At 37.6% G+C, this 22,686-nt stretch overlaps 1 protein-coding gene and 1 long non-coding RNA gene across 2 annotated transcripts in view; one reads left to right on the top strand and one right to left on the bottom strand.

Moving 5' to 3' along the window:
- The window catches only part of NOVA1 (NOVA alternative splicing regulator 1), a 205,990-nt gene that overhangs the window by 16,575 nt on the left and 166,729 nt on the right, over window positions 1-22,686 (bottom strand). Inside the window, exon 4 of the mRNA XM_074996917.1 lies at window positions 18,560-18,631. Within this exon, the coding sequence (XP_074853018.1) occupies window positions 18,560-18,631 (72 nt within the window). The remainder of the gene's footprint in view (window positions 1-18,559; window positions 18,632-22,686) is intronic.
- The window catches only part of LOC142014406 (uncharacterized), a 39,126-nt gene continuing 26,031 nt past the window's right edge, over window positions 9,592-22,686 (top strand). Inside the window, exons 1-3 of the long non-coding RNA XR_012645933.1 lie at window positions 9,592-9,832; window positions 14,888-14,992; window positions 21,973-22,022. This is a non-coding gene — a long non-coding RNA (uncharacterized LOC142014406). The remainder of the gene's footprint in view (window positions 9,833-14,887; window positions 14,993-21,972; window positions 22,023-22,686) is intronic.

The following is a 22,686-nucleotide window of genomic DNA, read 5'->3' as shown; positions in this document are numbered from 1 at the left end:
CATGGAAGTAGTAGTGGTCTCCCTTCTCAAAAATGCAACAGATGGGATAGTATCGTTAGGTGTGCCAGTGGTAAAAGCCAAACTCCCTGGCAGATAAATAGCGAAGCTCACAAGTAGGATAGAATGAGTGTGGATGATTGCATTCTCTTTAGGAGTCTCATGAAACTGAGGTGTGTATCCTGTTACAGCTAGTCTAGAGAAGAAAATTATCAATACATAACACTGAACAAAACCTCTCCAAATACATTGTCGCCATAGATCCACCCATCTGGTGGTACAGTCTTTCAAAAATGTGGATCTGTGTAGACAGATTTCAGAAAAGTGAAACTGTGTAGAAATAAAATAATCAATTACCAAGAAATGGTGAGCATTTTTGAACTGCTGGGAATAATAACAAAACAAAACAAAAAACCCAGGGATGAACAGCTACTGAAACGTAGCCATCTCTTGCATATAGTGGTCACATGCTCAACAACAGTAAACATGGTGAAATGGCAATTTACATCAACCGTTCATATACACATACATTTGCCCCCATAAATCAGGGACGTACACACCTAAAATAGGGGTGTAATTATTTGTGTGAATCTAAACGTTTTTCTGATTTTTTGCTTTTCTCATATTCTGATGCATATGTTTTTACTCATGCTTAGTTCTTTAGGAACCACAGCTCTGATAATTTTAAAACAAACTAAAGACACCTGCTTCGAAGTACTGATTAAAAAGTAAGGAAATCAACAGCTCTAAGTTATTGTTTTAAAATACTTTTCTCTCTGAAAATGGTTGTTGGCTGCAGATTTCATTATTGGTCAAAATAGCTTTCTTAATTGAAAACATTAATTGGCAGTAATATAGACTAATTGTTTCTAAGAGCAGGTGGTGGGTTCACTTTAAAGAAGGGCTTAATTTAACAAATTAAAAACTAATTTACGATGCTGATGACATCACATCCACGAAGCTTCAGGTTCACGTGGTGGAAGTTAACTATGAATTACAATTTTTTTAATGTTAAACTGCATATTTGCAAGACAGAGCTCAATCTGTGTATTATAAATTATTTATTGGTTATGAAAATTCTCACACCTGCACACAATAAAGTCATTAGGATTGGTGTCATATCACTCAGCTATACTAATGTTGGCATACAACATTGACAGCAATGGCAAACTAGACCAAATTTCAAATGAAAGCAATTTAATATTATAAAAATGACAACATATTCCAGAAGAAAATTCCAGAAACTGGTTCTAAACGATTCATACTTTATTGATATGGTTGGATACTACCAAGGGCACACAGACACATTTATTTCTTATATTTCCTTATTATTCTTCTACTTTTCTGAGTTTAAAAAAAGACGTCAAAAGGAAAGAGTATGCAAATATTTTGAAACAATCAATCCTAGAATAAGAATATTTTATCTAATAATTGACATTTTAACTGACAATTGATTTAGACTGTACTATATTTAACTTCTACACTGCATTAGAATGACAAACGTTGAATGGCGTAAGCCATGAATTGTATTATATGTACAAACAGTAAAAACATTTTCAATCTGTGATTAAAAGACATCTAATATAGAGAACGTATAAAACTAACATCACATGTGTGCATGATACAGTAGAACCTTGGAGGTATGAACACTTCAGGAATGGAGGTTCTTCTTACGTCTCAATTGTTTGTCAGAACAAAATGTTATGTTTGTTCTTTCAGGTTTACAAGTGAACACAGACTTAAACTAGCTTTGAAGCATTACTATACAAAGAAAAAGGCTGCGTTCTATTTGTTTAGTAATTTATGTTTAATGTAATATCATACTGTATTTGTTCCCTCCCCCCACCTTTCTTTTTTTGTCTATTGCTGCTGCCTCATTGTGTACTACCAGTTCCAAATGAGGTACGGGGTTGTCTGCTGAGTTCATAACTCTCGTGTTTGTAACTCAGATGTCCTACTGTATACTGAATTATCTTTAAATTATTCACGACTTCTAACAATGTTAAACTTAGAATTCTAAATCTGACTCCAGTGGAAATGGGTCATTGCGCCATACTTATAGGACAGTACTGCAGGAAGACATGCTGAGGCTGTGAGTTCATGACTCAGGTGGGGCACTACTTGGGGGAGTGTGGACAGCTCAACGGTTACAGCACTGGCTTTGTAAACCCAGGTGTGTGAGTTCAATCCTTGAAGGGGCCTTTCAAGGGTCTGGGGAAGGTTTGGTGATCAGTCTCCTGAACTCACAGCACTCAAGGTGCCTTCCAGCTCTACGAAATATGTATATCTCCATGTTTTGTCACTGTTTTGAATTTATACTCATCCCATCCATGTTAGAGACATAAGTATATGTTATACTACCTCCAAAATAAAAACTAAATATTTATTTAGAATTTGCATGCAGTAAAGAGAATTATTAATGTCATATATATAAATTTGTATTGGCCAGCAATTGAAAGTCTGACATTATTTGTTCAATTGCTATTGAAAATATATTTGAAATGTCTGGCACAAATTCTCTAATTACTGTGAAACAATAAAAGTAGGGATTCATTTAAAGCAGAATGACACTAGAGCAATCCAAATAGAAATGAAAGATAATCACATAAAACTGAAAAACTTCTTTAATCAAAAGCTAATTATCTAGTATTTCTTTCTGTTCCCAACACAAGGAACCTTAACTTTGCTTCTGAAGCTGATAAATACATATTTTCCAAAGCTCATTCAGCTAGATATTCTTGCACATAACATGATCAATAATTCCTCAATAACCTGCTTATCTTTTGACGTGGTTTCTTCTTCTGCATCATTTAATTGCAAATAAGCACTGGTCTACAGAAGATCTGTATGGAATTCTGTTCTGCTTGACTAGAGTGTGTTTCCCACAAAATTAATCACAGTTTAATTTCACCATTAATCTACTCCACAAAGCAACCACACTTTAAAAGGACCTTAAATGAGACTGCATTTCAGCATCTCACTGGTAGAGGGCATGTGTTAATTTAATATCACAAATTATTACAATTACAATTAAGAAAATATAATGGCTTGAATTATTCTTATTACATTTATGCACTGGGTAAGCGAACAATGAATAACCATAAAAACAGTTGCAGGAGCATGAAAATATAACAACATATTACGGGGTGGCCAAGCTTGCTGACCCTCTGAGCTGCATATGCTGTGATTTGGGAGCTTCAGCACTGTCACAGGCACGTGAAGGGGCTTGGAGAAACAGCCCTGCTCCTATTGAAATCTCTAACCTTGGCAGGTCCCCTCCATGGGACAGAAAACCCTGAGATCCCTCTGTCTGATGGGCAGAAGCCTCTATCTCACCACCCCACTGCGCAGCACAGGTCCTGACTACCCTATCACTCCCACCCTCTCTAGGAGGGTGAATTAAGGAAAGACAAGCTTACAAAGTAAGTTGATTACTTTGACATATGTAACCTGGTCACCATTAACAGGAAATAGTCCTACAATGTTCTACAATGCTGTACTATCCAAACCTCGGTAGTACCCTGTCATCCACTGCTGATTTATGTAACTACATGAAAGCCGCGTCTACACATGCACGCTACTTCGAAGTAGCGGCGCCAACTCCGAAATAGTGCCCGTCACGGCTACACGTGTTGGGCGCTACTTTGAAGTTGAAATCGACGTTAGGTGGCGAGACGTCGAAGTCGCTAACCCCATGAGGGGATGGGAATAGCGCCCTACTTCGAAGTTGAACGTCGAAGTAGGGCACGTGTAGACGATCCGCATCCCGCAACATCGAAATAGCAGGGTCCGCCATGGCAGCCATCAGCTGAGGGGTTGAGAGACGCTCTCTCTCCAGCCCCTGCGGGGCTCTATGGTCACCGTGTGCAGCAGCCCTTAGCCCAGGGCTTCTGGCTGCTGCTACTGCAGCTGGGGATCCATGCTGCATGCACAGGGTCTGCAACCAGTTGTCGGCTCTGTGGATCTTGTGTTGTTTAGTGCAACTGTGTCTGGGAGGGGCCCTTTAAGGGAGCAGCTTGCTGTTGAGTCCGCCCTGTGACCCTGTCTGCAGCTGTTCCTGGCACCCTTATTTCGATGTGTGCTACTTTGGCATGTAGACGTTCCCTCGCAGCACCTATTTCGATGTCGTGCTGCCCAACGTCGAAGTTGAACGTCAACGTTGCCAGCCCTGGAGGACGTGTAGACGTTATTCTATTTCGATGTTGCTACATTGAAATAAGCTATTTCGATGTAGCGTGCACGTGTAGACGTAGCCGAAGAGTGAAGAATGAGTTGAGACTTGTAGGTTTGTGGGTTTTTTTTTTTTTTTGGTAAATGAACTAATGGCAGAGACCAATAAGCCTCTAAGGAACAAGACAGTTTATTTATTTACCTTGGCCATTATTTTTATCAAGTGATATATGGAACAAGGATTACAATTTAGAGTAAAGCTCATGAACCAGTAATGTTACTTAACTGCGTGTATTTCTCTTTAAAATTCTCTTCTCAAGGCCAGTTTGCTTTCCAAAGCACTACATTCCTGAAATTAATCAAGTGTCATTTACACCACAATAAAATTAACTGCGGTTCTAAAACAATGATAGTTTATGGACAAGGCAACAATTAAGTGACACACAAAGGAAATGTAACAAACTTAGTACCAAATGCCAATGAATACAGTATTATGGAGGTACTGATCCTGACTTCACAGTGAAATGTTCTGAAATGGGTTATAAATACCTATTTTAAGAACTGTTCTAAAAAATGGTTGAGACATTATTTTTGTTTATTATTTGTAGGTGGCCTGTCAGTGTGAAATTTCAGGGCTATTTTTTAAGTCTTTGAAATCATGTAGCTTTTGTTTGGTTTTCTAATACTTTTAAACAGGAAATCATCTGTATCAGAGGGGTAGCCGAGTTAGCTTATATCTTCAAAAAACAACAAGCAGCCCTGTGGCACCTTACAGACTAACAGATATTTTGGAGCATGAGCTTTCATGGGCAAAGACCCACTTTGTCACAGTTTAAAGAGGGCCTCTCAGTTAAGGGGAGGGCCACAGCTGACAAGGTCAGTTCCATCATGGAGGACGTGGCCCATTATCAGCAGTTAATATGGAGTTGTGAACATCAAGAGAGGAGAAATCAGGTCAGTTCAGTCACGGAGGATGTAGCCCATTATCAGTAGCTAATGTGGAGGTGTGAATATCATGAGTGGAGAAACTGCTTTTGTAATTAGCCAGCCACTCCCAGTCTCTGTTCAAACCTTGGTTGATGGTGTCAAATTTGCAAATGAATTGCAGCTTGCAGTTTCTCTTTGGAGTTTGTTTATGAAGTCTTTTGTTGTAGGACTGCTACTTTCAAATCTGTTACTGAATAACCAGGGAGACTGAAGACAAGATCTCCAAGATCTTTACCAAGCTTTTCTGAAACTACAATACCCACCGAAGGAAGTGAAGAAACAGACTGACAGAACGAGACGTGTACCCAGAAGCCACCTGCTACAAGACGGGCCCAACAAGGAAAACAAGAGAACACCACTGGCCATCGCATACAGCCCCCAGCTGAAAACTCTCCAGCATATCATCAGTGATCTACAATCCATCCTGGACAACAATCCTTTACTCTCACAGACCTTGGGAGGCAGGCCTGTCCTCACCTACAGACAGCCTGCCAACCTTAAACAAATTCTCTCTAGCAACTACAGACCACACCACCGTAACTCTAAACCTGGAACCAATCCCTGCAACTAACCTTAGTGCCAACTCTGATCACACATCTATACCAGCAATACCATCACAGGACCTAACAGCATCAACCACACCATCAGGGGCTCTTTCACCTGCACATCTACTAATATAATACATGCCATCATGTGCCAACAATGCCCCACAACAATTTACATTGGCCAAACAGGATAGTTTCTACGTAAAAGAACAAATGGACACAAATCAGACATGAGGAATGGTAACATACAAAAACCTGTAGCAAAACACTTCAATCTCCGTGGACACTCAGTAACAGATTTACAAGTTGCAGGCCACCAACAAAAAAAAAAAACATCATAAACAAACTCCAAAGAGAAACTACAGAGCTGCAATTCATTTGCAAAATTTAACTCCATCAACCCTGCATTGAACTGTGACTGGGAGTGGTTGGCCAATTACAAAAGCAGTTTCTCCACTGGATGTTCACACTTCCACATTAGCTACTGATAATGGGCCACATCCTCTGTGACTGAACTGACCTGATTTCTCCTTTCTTGATGTTCACGACTCCACATTAACTCCTGATAATGGACCACATTCTTTGTGACTGAACACACCTTGTCAACTCTGGGCCTCTCCTTGACTAAGACTCCCTTTTTAAACCTTCCTTTGGAACCCCCCACTCATGTATCTGATGAAGAGGGTCTTTGCCCATGAAAGCTTACACTTCAAAATGTCTGTTAGTCTAGAAGGTGCCTCAGGACTTCTTGTTTTTGAGGAAATGATCTGTTATTCAACTACTTAAAATTTATTCCTCTACTAATTTTTATTTTCTAAAAAATAATACAAATGGTCAGAAAGTGGTGAAACTATCACAAATTAATTACAGGGATCACTACTTATTCAAATTATATAAAACCAAACAAATTACATAAAATTCAAAAGGCATAAAAGCTAACACTATATAACATTTCACAACAGATCTCCTACAAAAAAGATTAGTTACTTTACCATTTTAAGAACATTTCTTAAAATTGAAGCAAGGGTGACTGCATTAGTTTTCTAACTGAAAGTTTGTGTCAGCAGTGACTAAAGAATTCAGATTCACACAGGAACTCATGAAAAATTGTGCATTTTCAAAATGGCTACCTGAGGAAGACACATGGACCAAAAAGCTTTATCTCAAACAGTTAAAGTTTGATAAAGTATAAGCAAGTGAAAATGATGTCTGATACTGACAAGTGTTACACAATCTTACCTAGAGTCATTACTAATACCTTAAAAACTAATGTCAAGCAATTCACCATGTTAGCAGGTGTTGATATTGCTTGGGAATGCAAAAGAGGTTCTGGTGACTCCCAACAGGGTCAATAGCCCAACTGAATATAAGCAAAGTGGGAATGGCCCTCTGGAAAATATTTTAGACTGAGAAGCCTGGAAGAAACCATACTAGGACCAGTTAAAAGCAGGGAGAAAGCTGGAACTCTACTTACTTTTCTTATAGTTTATTGTTGTGTTAATAAAATGAGATCTAATAACTGGGAGTTGTGGTGGTGGTGAAAGGGATGGGGGGAAGGAGAGTGGAGTTTGGACTGTGCTGTGAGCAGGTTAGTTACAGAATTATATTTATTTTTATTTGACACCTTTTCAAATTGGCTAGAATTGTAACCATGCAACAGAAACATCTTTATATCACTTGCAAATGAAACAGCATGTTACCCTCTATGCTTGTGTGCATTAAAGCAAGATTTTATTTCCCTCTCAACAAAGTATGGTGGTGATGTAGGAGACAGAAACGGTAGGTTGATTTACATTATCATTAATCTTGAAATAGTGCCTAAAGGCCCTAGCCCCAGTGTGCTGTGCACTATAAATGATATTATTAAAGCTCCTGTTCTGAAAAATGTTCAGTCCTGGTAGATAATAAAAGTATGGTGAGAAACTTGCTTCTTTTAATTTGAAATTCTGGCAAATGTGATATGAAGTAATTGATAGGAAAATAAATTCAAAACATTAAATGTGTCAATTTTCAGAATCTCCTTTCTGACCACTTCTGTCCTTACTAAAAGAGAAATATGACTGGCTGTTTTTATGTGCATTCATTCACCACAGATATTGAGTACAACTGGAGCATTACTATGACCAATTATCTGGCAGGTATGCAGAAGGAATCTTGGCACAAGAGGAAAAGCATAAAACTTACAATTTGTGACAGAATATAAAACCTAACCAGATTGTAACAGTAATATTGCACTTGGCCTCTGGGCACTGCTAAGGTCATTACTAAGTGGCTAAGGTTATAGTATTCCTGCTGGTCACTGATTCCTTGACTGGAAATGTAATTTACTGTCAGAAAAAATAACAGTGAACACAACCGAATGACAAGAATAGGAAAAGTACATATAGCTTCTGAATAAGATGAGAGTTCACATTTTTTCAGAACTGTAGCATAATGGATATTAATCAGGGCTGAGTTGTTGGGCTTAGAGATCGTGATACTGTGCTGTAGGAAAAGGGCTCACCACTAGTGTGGGCAAAAAAACCCATCCTCCTTACTTTCTCCAGTGCAGGAGTCAACTGCTGCCTTCTCCCTCAAAGCAGCACACACCCATCTTTTTTTTTTTCTTTTTTTCCAACCATCCATCTTAAGAGACAAATTCTAACAGCCAACACAGGGAAGATGACCAATTTGGAACAAGGCTGCAGTAAGGTGAGGTGTATGGGTTCATGACACCCGGAAAGAGCCTGGGAGGGAAATTGTGATTCCCTCTGTCCCAATTGGCACATTGTTGTGTTGTTGTTTTGGAGAAGGAGCACACTGATTGGTCAAAACCTCAAAAACTGTTGCAGCTTATGCTCCTTGGTGCTCTGGCACAGATACGCTGCTGGGCACACTGGGAGAGTATAGTCAGAGCTGTGCCCGCTCCCCAACTCCTGCCTAATTGTGAGAGTGAGGAATATATGAACTTCACTTTGCATCCCTTTAAGCACAGGAAGCTGTGGTGTATTGTGCAAGTACAATGGGAGTTAGGAAAAGGATGAATTAAGAGCCTCTAGTCCCTTGCGTCAGTACACAGAATGGGACCTCATCTGGCCCACATTAAAGATCCCACACTTTGATTCTGTCACATCATAAATTTTTAGTGTTCCATGGAGTTAGACACAGAACTAACTCTAACGCTAACTAAAGTCAACAGTAGTTTGGTTAAATCTTGTACAACTGGATACTTAAGGACAATACAGTATCACCATAAAGATTCTGTTAAAAGCATCTGGTTTTGGCCTGACTTTTTTTTTTTTTTTTTTTGAGTAGAACTAATGTAATGGCTCTGTGATGCATACCACCCTCCATTCCCCTTCTAGCCCTTATTATAGGGCCATCTGAGTTTCATGACCAGGGAGAAAGACTAGGGACCACGTGCAGTTTAAGCCACGTACATGTGAGAACTGTTTACACCAGATTTGAGGCTTTTCTTCTCTAATCTGAAGACAGAACCACCTCTTGGAGACTCTACAACATGGGTGTCCAACCTTTTGGCTTGCCTGGGCCACGTTGTGTGAAGAGGAATTGTCTTGGGCCGCATATAAAATATATAATATAATTAATGTATATAAATCACATAATAATGTTAAAAGTTTACGATCTTGTGGGGCAGCATTACTAGCTGTCCAGGGCTGCATGCAGCCTGCGGGCTGGACACACCTGCTCTAGAATGTGGAGAGAGATAAGATGTCTTGAAAGTCCCTTTCTGATCTCTCAAATTGGTATTGTGTTGAGAAGAACAGCCAAATCTGAGAATCAGGACCTAGGGGTTGCGGCAGATCACAGACTGCAGCTGACGAGTGCCTGATGGAGGGGGAACATTTTGGGTGCTGGATAAATTCCGTTTTGCTCCTTTCGTTCCCTCCTAAGTTCACAGACGGTGCAGTCCTGCAGGCTGGATAGTCAGCTGGGGCTCAGCAGGAGTTAGCCAGCAACAGGCCATAAATCAAAGCTCCTGCAACCGGTTAAGTCCTCTCCATAAAAGGCTTTCTCCAGACAGCAGGGGTGGAGAAAGGAGGGGTGGAGTGGTGCCCAGAGAGAAGGAGGCTGGAAGTGGTGAGAGTGAAACAGAACAGAGCAGAGCAGAGCTGGGAAACCTCAGCAGTAAGGTACAGGGGATAAGATACCAGAGGGAAGTGGTGGGTGAAGAGGCCCAGGGAAAGGTTACTGACATGGGCAGGGGCAAAAGCCTCCTCTCCCCAGCTCCCTCCTTCCCTAGGGTCTCTGGGCCAGAGTCCCTGGCAGTGGGTGGGACTGGACTTCCCCCACTATTTCCCCTGGAGGGCTGCCCAGTTGGGCAAAACCAGAGCAGCTTGAGTCCAGTGGAGAGGGACCTACTCCACTCCCATACAAGATTGGCCTGTGATGAAAATGGCATGGTAAGGGGAGACCTTTGCCTTTGGGAAGTCCCAGGGCAACAAAAGGGGCCTCTGTGAGTCTCTGAGGCACAAAAAGAGCTGCCCGGATGTGCAGAACCCTTAAGGAACTGACAAGGGATTTGTCACAGGGTCCATAATAAATCTTGCTTACACAAGAGAATCTCCTTATGCAAAATTTCTTGTGGTCTACATGCTATGCAACTGAAGTAAAGACCACTGGAAGAAATATAAGAGCACTACTTTGCACCTTAAGTTTTGCTACTCACTTAATTGAAAATATAAAGCAAATCTATTAAGGGCCTGAAAAGATTACATACACACCATATGTAGAGGATATTATAAGATTTTATTGTATTTTGAAAAAGTTCAGCATGTATTTTTACCAACTTTTAGGAAAACAGAGTTCTCTAGGATATCAAAAGCTGGAATTAAGTGGAAGAGAGATATATATGTGAGGATACTCTCAAGTTATGTAAGAAGTTGTGTGTAATTATGTGAAAGACTAATTCCTCAGTGACTTGAAGACAAATATACCAGTGTAACATTCGGGGGGAAAAAAAACCATGAAGTACAAATATTTTCTCTTTCACCTACCCAGTGCCAAAACATTTAGACCATAAGGTAGTTAGCCCCATGTTGATTACATTTGAAGCAGAATTCAGATCACATCTGCACTACAGTACCTACAGTAACACCATAAATCCACAGGGGAAAGGAGCAGTCCAATGCTCCTTCTAAGAGTGTCCTGCAAGTAGATGAAAGACAGTTTTGAATTTGGATCAGGAAAAGAACTGAGAACATGAAGTTGAATAACTATTCAGATTCAAATTTCTGATTTGTATCTTCAAGGTCCTCCTTAGGACTGATTCATGTTACAAGAAGGACCATCCCATTCTATGAGATTGTATGTGTTGAATTCCTGTTCAAGATACAAAATACTTTCAACAATTGACCCTCCACAACCATAGGACACCTCCCACAACAGTCATGAACTTCAGGCCCTTTGGAACAGGGAGTAAGGGAACTTTGAAGTAGTGCGGGTACTTCAAAGTTCTTGCAGCCAGAACGCTTATTGCCACTTTGAAGTTAGCAACTTCAAAGTTTGCATGGTGAGAATTATGCTGATGAGGTGCTGCATATGCAGAACACCTTATTGCTATTCATTGAGTGGACGCGTTTTCACTCCCCTTCAAAGTGAGAGCCTAGTGTAGACAAGCCCAATGTATCTTTTGGTGCTCACTTTAATAGATATGAAGGTGGTCAGATTCCATAATAATGGTTGTCTTATAAGAATAAAGATGAATAGCCTAAAAGACATGGCTGCACCCTTCAGGAAGGTTATCATGAAGTGCCTAGATAACAGAAATGGTGAAAAAGGTTTTTTCAGACTAAGTATTTTGTAAATGTAGGCTATTTTGCGGGGGGGGGGTAGGGGAAGAAGCAGGTGGGACGAGGGAATTGTGCATAATTCCTGAGCTAACAATTTGAGATCAGGATAAATCCTCTTTAGACACTGAGTACTCCACCAACCATTCACTACAACTCTGCATTACTCTTTATTCACAGTTCACACTGTGTCATTAGTCACACAACATTGTCTCTGTTCCCTGGTTCAATGACAAACTTTTCAAAAGGAAAATAAGGAATGATGAATAGGAAATTACAAACCTGTGGTATGAATTGGTTAAACTTCCAGGGTTCACAAATATTTCCAAATATGCTTGTGGGCTGTCTGAGTGAGTAACACTTGGTCTAAGGGACAACAAGATTAATCAATCTGTGCCTAAATAGATTTTCCCTTTCTTCATTATTGATCTTGCTGGTTTTGATCCTCTGGTTATAGGCATATTGGAAATCCAATGGATTAGATGCCCATTTAGAGGAGTCTCTCTCTGACAGTACATCACTGCTGGGAGTTTGACCTAGGTTTCCTTGATTTTATTAGTGTCTTCTGGGACTAAATGCACTTTCCCACAGCTGTTCTGTATTTATTCACTACTAGATAGATATGGTGAAAAAGGGTCAATATCTGTGTAATTGATCTCTGTACTTCCTACAGGGAGGCTACCTGGGCGCATGTTTTAATCAAATGAAGCTTTGCACTTCTACTGAAACTTCTATCAAAATATCTTAGAGATAAATAGTTAACTGTTAACTTCTCTTTTAAACATGGGGAACTGAGGAACAGGATGGTCAAATGACTTACCCATATTCAGAGCTGTTCCACAGTAGAAAAGAAATGCAACCTAAGACACAAACCTCTAGCTACGAGAATTCTGTAGCTGGAATCAACATATCTTATGTTGAAATTCCATTGCAGCCCCACTGTTGGAGATTGAAGGGAAAAACTGTCTCATCAGCTTCCCTTACTCCCTGTGACAGCGGTCAACAGGGGCACCCTCAGAGTTTGATTTAGCACATTCCTACTAAGCATGCGCTAAATTGAATCCTGGAAGACTGATCATGGCAGCATTACTCTTTCCTTTAGTGTAGACATATAGAAAGTCTGTGTTAAAGTTGGAAAGAGAACTCAGATCCTCGCTACTCCTGCATACTGATAACAGAAGACTAAATCAAAGGTTTCTCCCCATTTTGCCTAAACTGTCCTAGAGAAGACATATTTAGGTATTTGAGACAGCCTCACTCACTGGTAAGAGTTAAGGGAATACTTCAGAGACAACCTTTGCACAATCTCATATGTTGTTTCAGTCTTTTAATAAAAAGCATGATTACTGGAAATCACAGGTAGCTACAATTTCAGCCTGTTTTCTGTATAAACAAGTGTGAATTTTTTAATACCGAAACTTTTGCAATGATAATTACACCCAGCACTTGCAATTCACAGAATTTAACTATCAGATAATTAATTAATCTTGACTCCTAATCTCTTTTGGGTTATGTAAACTGGTACTTTTACATCCAGTTTACAAATTAGGAAACTTGGAAACAGAGACTAAATGATTAGCACAATGCAAAACAAGTAGTTAGCAATGGAGTCAGAATTAGACTCTTGTAACAGGAATTCCTAACTGCCATTCCTCTTTTATAACTAATACAAAACTCTAGTGAGACTGTCTTGTGTGTTCTACTTGTCACTCAAATGATAGCAACAAATAACCCACAATTCCAGAACTGTGTAACTATGTTGTAGATATCATATGGATCACTGGGCTCTGTATCAAATATAACACTCCAATCTACGAACTAATCAGTTAATCTATCTTTATGTTCACATACAAGACACACAAAAATTAAGAACACACCTTACTTCACAAATTAAATGAGCTCCTTTCCATATATCACAATGTGCTCTGTGTGATTACAATGATACAGGAAGAAACTACCCTACATTATACTTAACTGCTAGTCACAGATAGTGGGATTGATTTGTGATGGTACTTGGGCACACATCCATTTCTTGCACAATTCAGGTGGCATAAGGGATCAAATTACAGCATTCAAAGATGGATAAGGCACATGGAAGAAAAATGCTGCACTAGGTCAATCCTCCACTGACATAAGGTCCGTTTAAGTACCCAACTATAGTAACAGATCTTGGAGCTGCCTAAACAGTGCTCCACATAATCAGCAATGGGCTGGCTCCGTGCATCAGGGCACTAGAACTGTAATCCCCTGCACCATCCTGCTCTGTTATAGAACAGTCCCTTTATCTCAGAATCAGAAGCATGAAATTCACCTTGAAAATGATGAGATTTCCAGATTGCAAATGGTACATTTCAGTTTTACACATACACTTTTATTTTCATTTCTCACCCAGAAGAAAATAGTTTGTGGTAACACATGCCATGAGCAAAGATGCTCCTGGATACAAGCTTACTTGAATTCACACGTGCCAATTTGATTTTGTGGATGTTGTAACTAATTCTTAGCCTTCAGGTTATCTGCCATTGTGTATGCCATACTAATTCCTACCAGTGTCTCTTGCAGCATACTAACAATATTTATAATCTTCCTTTGCCCTCAGCTCTGGGCCCAAACAGTTGCCAACTTCCTGAAGGTCACTACTCAGTTTCTCTCATGCAATACCACATGATTAACCACTGCAGTCTTGTTTAACTTCACAAATGCCAGATAAACTTATATGTAAGGCATTTTAGGTCCTGTCTCTGGGTAGATTAGGCTGTTGCTGAAAGATTAGGATTGTGATTTATTATTATTTAATATTTTCATTTCAGAGATCAGGTGTCCCACGTGGGATCAGGGCTCCATTATCCTAGGCGCTGTTTGTACGTGAAAACTAAGTCAATGGACCCAAAGAGTTTTAGGCACTGAGAAATGAACGGGCAGATCCTTGTGCCCACGTGGTACCCCACTGACTTCATATCTTTCTATGTATGCCCCCAGGAATCTATTTTATTTTGAACAAGACAGAGGTACAATAGATAATCAGAAGATATACGTGTAGGTAAATGTTACTACTCTGCTCACTGGCGTGTGACAATAGCAAATTGCTGTTCATGTTGCGCGAGGTCTGGGGGGCTGGTCTAAGGGAGCAATTGTGCATTTCTCATGCATCATGACTTCCCTGTGCTGTGTCTTAGGTGGTACACCCACATCCTGGCCACTGTCCCCCACAGAGCAGATTACATACACAGAATTTTATTTCAACTAAAATAAATTTGGTATCTGTAAAATATGTCAAGATAAACTAGAAATAATCCTGTACACAAACCAAAATATTGAACATGTTTGAGAAATACTTTTATTACTCTGGTGCTATTAAATTATTGTTAACATCACTATTAAAATTGTATCTTTTTACAGGTCTTGGGTGTGAAAAAAGCTGAAAATCCACCATTTTAACAGGAGGTTTATGCCATTATTCATCACACTGAAAAAGCTCTCCTACTTGAAGGATTCAGCAGAGAAGTAAAATTGATTTCTTTCTTTGGATAAGTAAAAGTAAAGCTATCATCCTCTAATTTCAGGAACATTTACTATAGCATACAGTTTTACTACTGTCCTTCAGTATCTGTTGACATTTCCACTAGCAACACAGCTGACTAAATTCATATTGAGGCAAAATTTAAATACTCAAATTAAAAATATAAATAAAAATAGGAAAATTATATAATGGCTTTTAACATGATAGACATCCAAAAGAGGCAAGTTTTGTAAGTGTTTATACTATTACTAATTCTAACAACCTTGGCTATTTATTTTTTTTCGACTGAAATTTGCAGCTCATTAGATTTTAATATGGTTAAATACCTGTGGACACTATGGTAGGAAAATATAAACAATATGTTTTAACAATAGCAATTGGAAATGTATAGCTTCTTGGAACATTATTTAATGTATTTATTTATCTATCTATTTATTTATTTTTCTGCTGTATGCCCGGCAATTCAATTAATACCATACTGTTAATTTGCCCCATTCCATTGTATGTCAGGGGTGGGAGCGGGGGAGGAAATTAGAGAATCTCTCCTTACTGCTGATGGAAACATAACCATTACTGTAAACTAAATAAAAATAACTACAGAAATAGTTCATAAATAGTGAGTTTACATAAAGGAATTGCAATTTTTTGAAATTTTTAAAATGTGAAATTGACAATGAAATAGTCAAAGGTGGAAATAAAATAGACTAGATTTGCTGCATCTGCTGGCAAAAATCAGGATCTTGGTGCCTCCTGGCTGAAAGTGCACATGGAGGATAGGATGCACAAGTATAAAATTGCCTACAACACAGGCTGTGCCAGAAATCATGAGTGTGCTGGCAGTACCCACAAGCAAGGAAATGGCATCCAGGAGATGAGCGCAGCCACGGCATATTGCTGGGTAGTCTCTCTCAGTACAACTCCATTTAAAGTATCTTGCCCCGATGTAGGTAGAACCCATGAAAATTTTCCCCAGGGTAAATCCTTGCACAGGTCCTGCTTAAGTCACCCTCTTGATCTTAGGTATAACGCTTGATGGCATGCTGTTTCAAAAACACTTGGAAAAGTGGGTGATGTTAACTCTCGTATGAGCTGCAATACAGGCATGACAGTGCGCATTGTGAATGCAGTTCCAACCCTGACTCTGAATTTCCTGACTTTTGTCCAGTTAAAACAGCTCCTTAGTGTTACCTTTACACAGTATTTTGTGAGAATATACAGATCTGTACATGTACTTGAAGTTAAGAATTATTACAGCCACAGCGGTGTATTAAAACCAACATTTGTTTTTTTCTCCAGTCCTCCTGTGTTAGTTACTTACACTACCACTGACAGTTTTGAGATTACCATGCTGGAACCTATTTTCATGTGACAGCCGCAGTGCAGATACTTGTCGATATACTGGTGCTGAATGTTAATCACTGCTACGGTCTAGAAACAATTGTCAGCTACGTCACTTATCACCAGAATGAACAGCTAAGCCTTGACTTAATTGCCTTATCATGTGCCACATGCTCCTCGCTGAAACGGATAGACAGCACTAAGAAATACTGTGGGGGATAAAATAATTACAAACTAATAAGAATGTTAAAAATTAATGACAAAAACAGCTCCAAGCATCAGTTATGGTTCTCACATCTTTCTTCATTTATGCCCTTTTCAATACTATCCGGAAGAGATTCTTATTATTTGTTTAAGATCTAAAGGGCAAAATAAGTTTTGAATAAAATACATTTAACAATATAATGTAAAGTGTGGCCTGGATACAGGAACCAGATATCTGTCTTCACTTTGAATATTAAACACAGCACCTGACTTTCCTAGAAAACTCTTCTACATTCTCCAACTTTCCTAGAAGATCAGTAAAGTGTTTTAAATAAACAAAATCTATTTTTCATATACTGTTATACTTAGCTAAACCTTGGATAGTTTGAGTATCAAGACACATCCAAAGTAGGTACAGCTTTTAGCCTATTAAATCATCTTCCTGTTAAATAAATCTCTCCATTTTTGTCCAGGAAACAATGAATAATTGGCCTTAGAACTCTCATCAGGCAGCACAGAGAGAGAGAGAGAGAAGAAGAAATAAACTACTAAAATAGCATACTAATTATTTGTTTGCATAATATTTTAAATAGCTTTTAAAGTGCATGCAAGTACAACATTCAGATACAGAAAGAATGCAGAACATTGTGTTTGTAAGTAAGTTTTACTTGTTCTTTGCTAATATTTATTTTTTTTCCTTTAAACTGACGATGAGGTCAAATCACTGCTGGAGTGGTAGGAGGCTATAGACAGAAGTTCCAAATCAATCTTTGGGACAGTAACACATATTGTTCTCTGACCAAACCTTCCTTCCATCTATAAAATTTCTCCCTGAAAATTTAATTATGTTTTTTGGTGCAACATGTTACTTTCAATGGATTCTCTTATAATGATCAAAATATTATATATTATTTTAATGCACTGGTGTATGCTGAGCCTGGTTATTTACACAGTACACAAGTTCTAATGCATTTATCACAAGTTATCTTACCACCAATAATTCATAGGCATGCTAAGGGTTGATGGGAAAAATAGCTTGAAGTCAAGAACCTCCTCCTTGAGATTTAAATGAAATTTGCACAAGAACTCAAGACAAGCTGATGTAAACAGTATGTTAAAATTAACATGCTGAATGTAAATATTATTAAAATACATACATCTTGCTTTTAACTCTAACTATTTACAAAGGTACCTTAAAATAAACCACTCAATAACTGCAGTGCCTAAATCTGGATTATATGAAGGTCAATAAGTAATTTGGAACCTTACTGAACAGGGTGAAGCAACTGTATAAAATATGATTGTGTGAATAATGAACTGCACATATTGCTTAGTTCAGAGACTTGTAAAACAGTGATTAAAAATTACTAAAATTACAGTATCTGCATTTTTAAAAATAAGAACCAAAATAGAATTAATCAAACCTCAAATGAATATTAATAAAAGTCTTAAAATAGACTTTACTTTATTTTTAATATTTAAATTATTTCCACATTAATTTATTTTATTACATAACTTGTTTAAATAGTAATACCGCAATATACAAGTCATCATTTAAAAACAAAATTAAATATGCACCATTCCAAATATCACATTCATCTATTTAAATATGGTTTTAGGGACAGTTCCATTCTATTTCACAAGGGATCCAGATAATACATATTGGTGTGCATATATACATACACAGACACACAATTACTGCACTCATTGATACACAAATACACACCCAACAGGTACACCTTCATATAGTAAGATTAAAAATAATAAATTTGCTATTTTACTGTTATCAGCTGTTTAAAAATTAAAAGTATATTTAGAGAAGAATGATTTTTCCATTACATTTTCCAAGTTCTGAAAACTGTTCTTTATGCAAAAATGTTAGATATCTATGATTATGGGTGTATATATGTTAATGAACGAATAAATCCTTAACCCACCATATCTTTTTCTTCAGTTTGCAAGCTGTCACCCGTGAAAAGTATGGTGTAGATGATAGGATGATACTGTACCTGATTGGCTCTGGAGGTGGTCATGGGATCAGATGGAGAGGACTTGGTGGTAGTTGGGGAAGATGGCAATGTCTGGGAACAAAGCAGTTCAGGAGCAAATCAACCTTTATAAGCCTTAGACTGAACAGTTAAAAAATAAACCAAAGTAATGTAACTAGAAAAAAAATTAAAATAAAGCCTAAGACTAAAATCTTTCTCCTACTCATTGGAACTTAATGGAATTTAAGGTCAGTTGAATAAATAAGTAATGCATGTAAATATGCATGCATGTGTGCATAAAAACAAATTCATGACTTGAAATCAAGATGGTGAGCTTACATAAATAGTAAAAAATATGTTGATCACATGAATATTTTTTCTTTTCCTACTCCTCTTCTTGGGGAAAATAAAGATTAAAGTAAATACAAATTCCAGCAAGTTCAATGAGCACACGAGGAACAGTAAACTTTCTATCAGCAGACAAGGCTAGTGCTTGCAAGAAGTGGTGAAGTTCACTTTGGCATTGGCATTAAGTTTTTCACCAACTCTATGTGCTGACTAAATCCAACAAACTGCTTTCATAAGAATCTTGATTCATATTCTAAAACAATTAAAATTGCAGCTATTGAAGGTTTTTTAACTATAAAAACTGCTAAAATATTCACTGATTTTTAATAAAGAGCCATGTGTGACGAATGTAAACATCAATCTTATGACAGATGAATATGCAACTAATGGAATTGCAACAAATTACTACAGTATAATTATGGTTAGTAATCAAAGATCATTCATTTAATAAGGACAAAGGCTAATAATTCAGCACCAATCTGTGCTGAAACCTAACACAAAAAAGAATTTGGAGTAATTTATTGATTTTTTCTCAAAACAATATATGTGGTATTTAATATTCAGAAGTCAACACACATACTATCAAAAAGCACTGCTCTATTTAAAAAGTATCTGTATATAAACATAACTCTCAAACATATCACTTCCTAATAGAGTAACTTTCTGTATACAAATGTAGTGAGAATGTCAGATTTCAGTTTTCAAGACACAATATGCAATGCTCATTCAAACCAGACTCAAACATTTTTACAATATTCAAATATCTAAGAAAATTTAAAAGTTCATCAATATTGCCATGAGAAATAAGGAGTTAAATGCCATAGAATAAGATGCCTAACAGGTCTGCCAACCCTCCAGGATTGTCCTTGGGTCATCAGGAATTAAAGATTAACTTTTAATAAAGATCATGCCATGTAATGAAACCTCCAAGAATTGTCCAAACAAAATTGGCAACCCTAGTGCCAAATATTTTCATACCTAAACTAGTTCTGGTTTCACACCAGAACTAAATAAAGCATAACTTTTAAACTTTCAGAACTTTTGGTGTTTGCATTCATTTACAGTCCTAAAAAACATAACCCACATGTGAAAAGGAGTGCACATATTTTAGCATTAACAAAACTCCATAATGCACATGAGCATGTTGGGATTATGTTCATGCAGAAAGTTACATGCAATGGCAAAACACTGGCTTGCAGAGATGCATCAGGCTTTTTGTGCATACTTAAATAGTGGGGCCTATATTGAGAGCAATGTAGAGCTCTTTATTTTATGTTTTCAGAATACGTTCATCTGTAAAGCCAATAGAAACAGTAGAAATTTTAATAAATAAAAAGGATCCTATTCCATACCTTCAACTCATCATGAACAAAAAGAATTTAATCTAAGCATCAGTGAGGACTATGTCAAAAGGCTTCTAACACAATATATCCTGCCGTGTGCTCCAATATAACAGGGAAATCCCAAGATAATGTGAAAAAAACCAGAACCATTATTAAGGATTCTACCACATCTTTCTCTGCAGTATATGACATTGTTTGTCATATGTCTTTGTTAGGGACAGAACTCTCAGAAAAAAGAACTGCAGATTTTACAGAGCTGACTGTGGTCAGTTACACCAAATGCAATCCTGGTCTAATGAGATTGCATAGGTTTAGCTCAGCGAAAAATTTCACCCCAGTTGTGGATCATAATGCACTGATTTTTATCAGTCCGGCTACAAATCTTTATTATCCCCATGAAACAGGACAAACCGTGGGGAAAAATGGGCTGTAATTTATTGTGCCAAGCTGTCCTTGGTTAAAATTGAATATTAAGTACTCAGCCTAAAAGGTACTTTAAAGCAGAGGTGAGCCAAATGGGGGGGTTGGGCCCCCTCGGAGGAGATGTGAAATTTTGTAAGGGGGGCCCAGCAATCGTTGGCTGGGTCTCAAGCTCATCCATCTCATTAAAAAGTTGAAATAAATTACTGTGTCTATGTATGTATATTCAAATTTATAAACAAATTAATACAGGTTTTACATTCTACATACTTATTTTCTTAAGCATGCCAAAACGGGTTTCTTTTATATGAACATAACCAAAATTTCCTTCCATTTGGATTACATTAGACAGCTTGGTGGGGAGCCTGCTAACTGCAGTGATGAAAAGTGGAGCCCAACGTAAAAGCTCACCCCTGCTTTAAAGAAAAAAAAAACACTCTATGGACCCTTTGAAATCCAGGATTTGGGTTTGCATTTTTAACTATCAGCCTCATCAGTGATATATCTGACATCTGATGGTTTATTTACCAACTTTATTTTGAGTTGGTTTTGTTTTTTGTATTCTAACACTAATTAATCAGAAGGAAAATGAGGATTTAAAATAGCTAACATACATGGAGAGAAGTAAGCAATAAGTACAAGTACTGTATTTAAGTGGAAATAGGAACAATTTAATACTGCGAAATGCCCTGTTTACCAATTGCACGTTACACAAAACAGATGGAATGTACACAGCTCTTATTTAATAACATTCGCCTTTTTGAAAGCAGAAAAAATAAGTATAGAAAAAGGAGCACTAACATTTCATGTATTCTATAGAGCCTACCACAATACTCAATAACAGCAGCACTCCACTACTTTATTTTCTCAAAAAGTCTTAAAAATACAAAGAAAAGAGGTAAGAACAGTTGATACGAAACATTTCTGTTACTAAACAAGCATCAAGCATTTTTTTCATACAGACTCACCATTGACAAAATATTCAAAATCATGTATGGCAAATTGCTTTTCAAATCAAAGTGTTTTGTGTCTGAGACGTTGGCTGTGTCTGTGGTTGCCGTTATAACCACTATTTTCTTTTTCATTGAATGGTACAGTATATAAATCAAGAAAATAAGGCAGGTCTCATTCACAATCCTCACAGAATCTGGATTTTGTAATCTGTGCAGCCTCTGCTTTTGTCAAACAATTTTCAGTTGAACACTAGCCTGATTCTTTAGCATCAAGATCCATGGGAGCAGGACTAGATTCTACATTTGTACACTGTGCATATTTTGTAGCCATCCTCCCCTAGCCAACCCTCTAACTCCAGTTGTTTTTCAGGTCACAGATCCCTCAAATGCATCATGGAGAAGAGGACACTTGTGCACTGGGTATCAGTTTTTAAAAGATTTTACACTTTGTATAATATATAACCAGACCGCATTTTTGGTATGTAAATGAAACCTCTTTCACTACCACCACCAAAAATAAACCAATATGGTTCTTTTAAAATAACATACGTTATATGTATATATGTGAACTACCCATTTATTTCCTAATGAATAGAACTGTGAATGAGAATTTTCAGAAAAAAAGAGGCAAGTTGGTGAGTTTTGGTTACTTTACAAATGATTTCCTTTTATATTAATGGAAGCTATGCTTCATTTCTATGTCTTGAAGTGCTTCACAAGAAATGTATGAAATATACTTTTAGACAGAATGGCATATTAAAGAAAGTTGGAAATAATTCAATTTTGAATTACTATGCACTGTAGAATAATTTTGAAAACTTAGTGAGGGTTTTGCATTAGGTGGCACTTGAATTTAGAAGTTATTAGGCTTTGGGGAATAAGAAGTATAAAGTGATTAGAAACTAAAAGATGATTTTACATTAAGGAGTCTCAATTTTCAAGACTGAAACATTCATACCACCAGAGCTCTCCAGCAATTATAGGCTGCCCTCTAGCAAGGCTATCGCAAAAGGCTAGTCAGAATTTCTACTCTACACCATTTTTAAGAGATTATGAAATTTTGAAAGATGCTAAACCTTCATGA

This window comes from Carettochelys insculpta, chromosome 6 (assembly GCF_033958435.1).
Source record: "Carettochelys insculpta isolate YL-2023 chromosome 6, ASM3395843v1, whole genome shotgun sequence".
NCBI lineage: Eukaryota > Metazoa > Chordata > Testudines > Carettochelyidae > Carettochelys > Carettochelys insculpta.
This window is presented reverse-complemented; position numbering and strand designations above follow the sequence as displayed.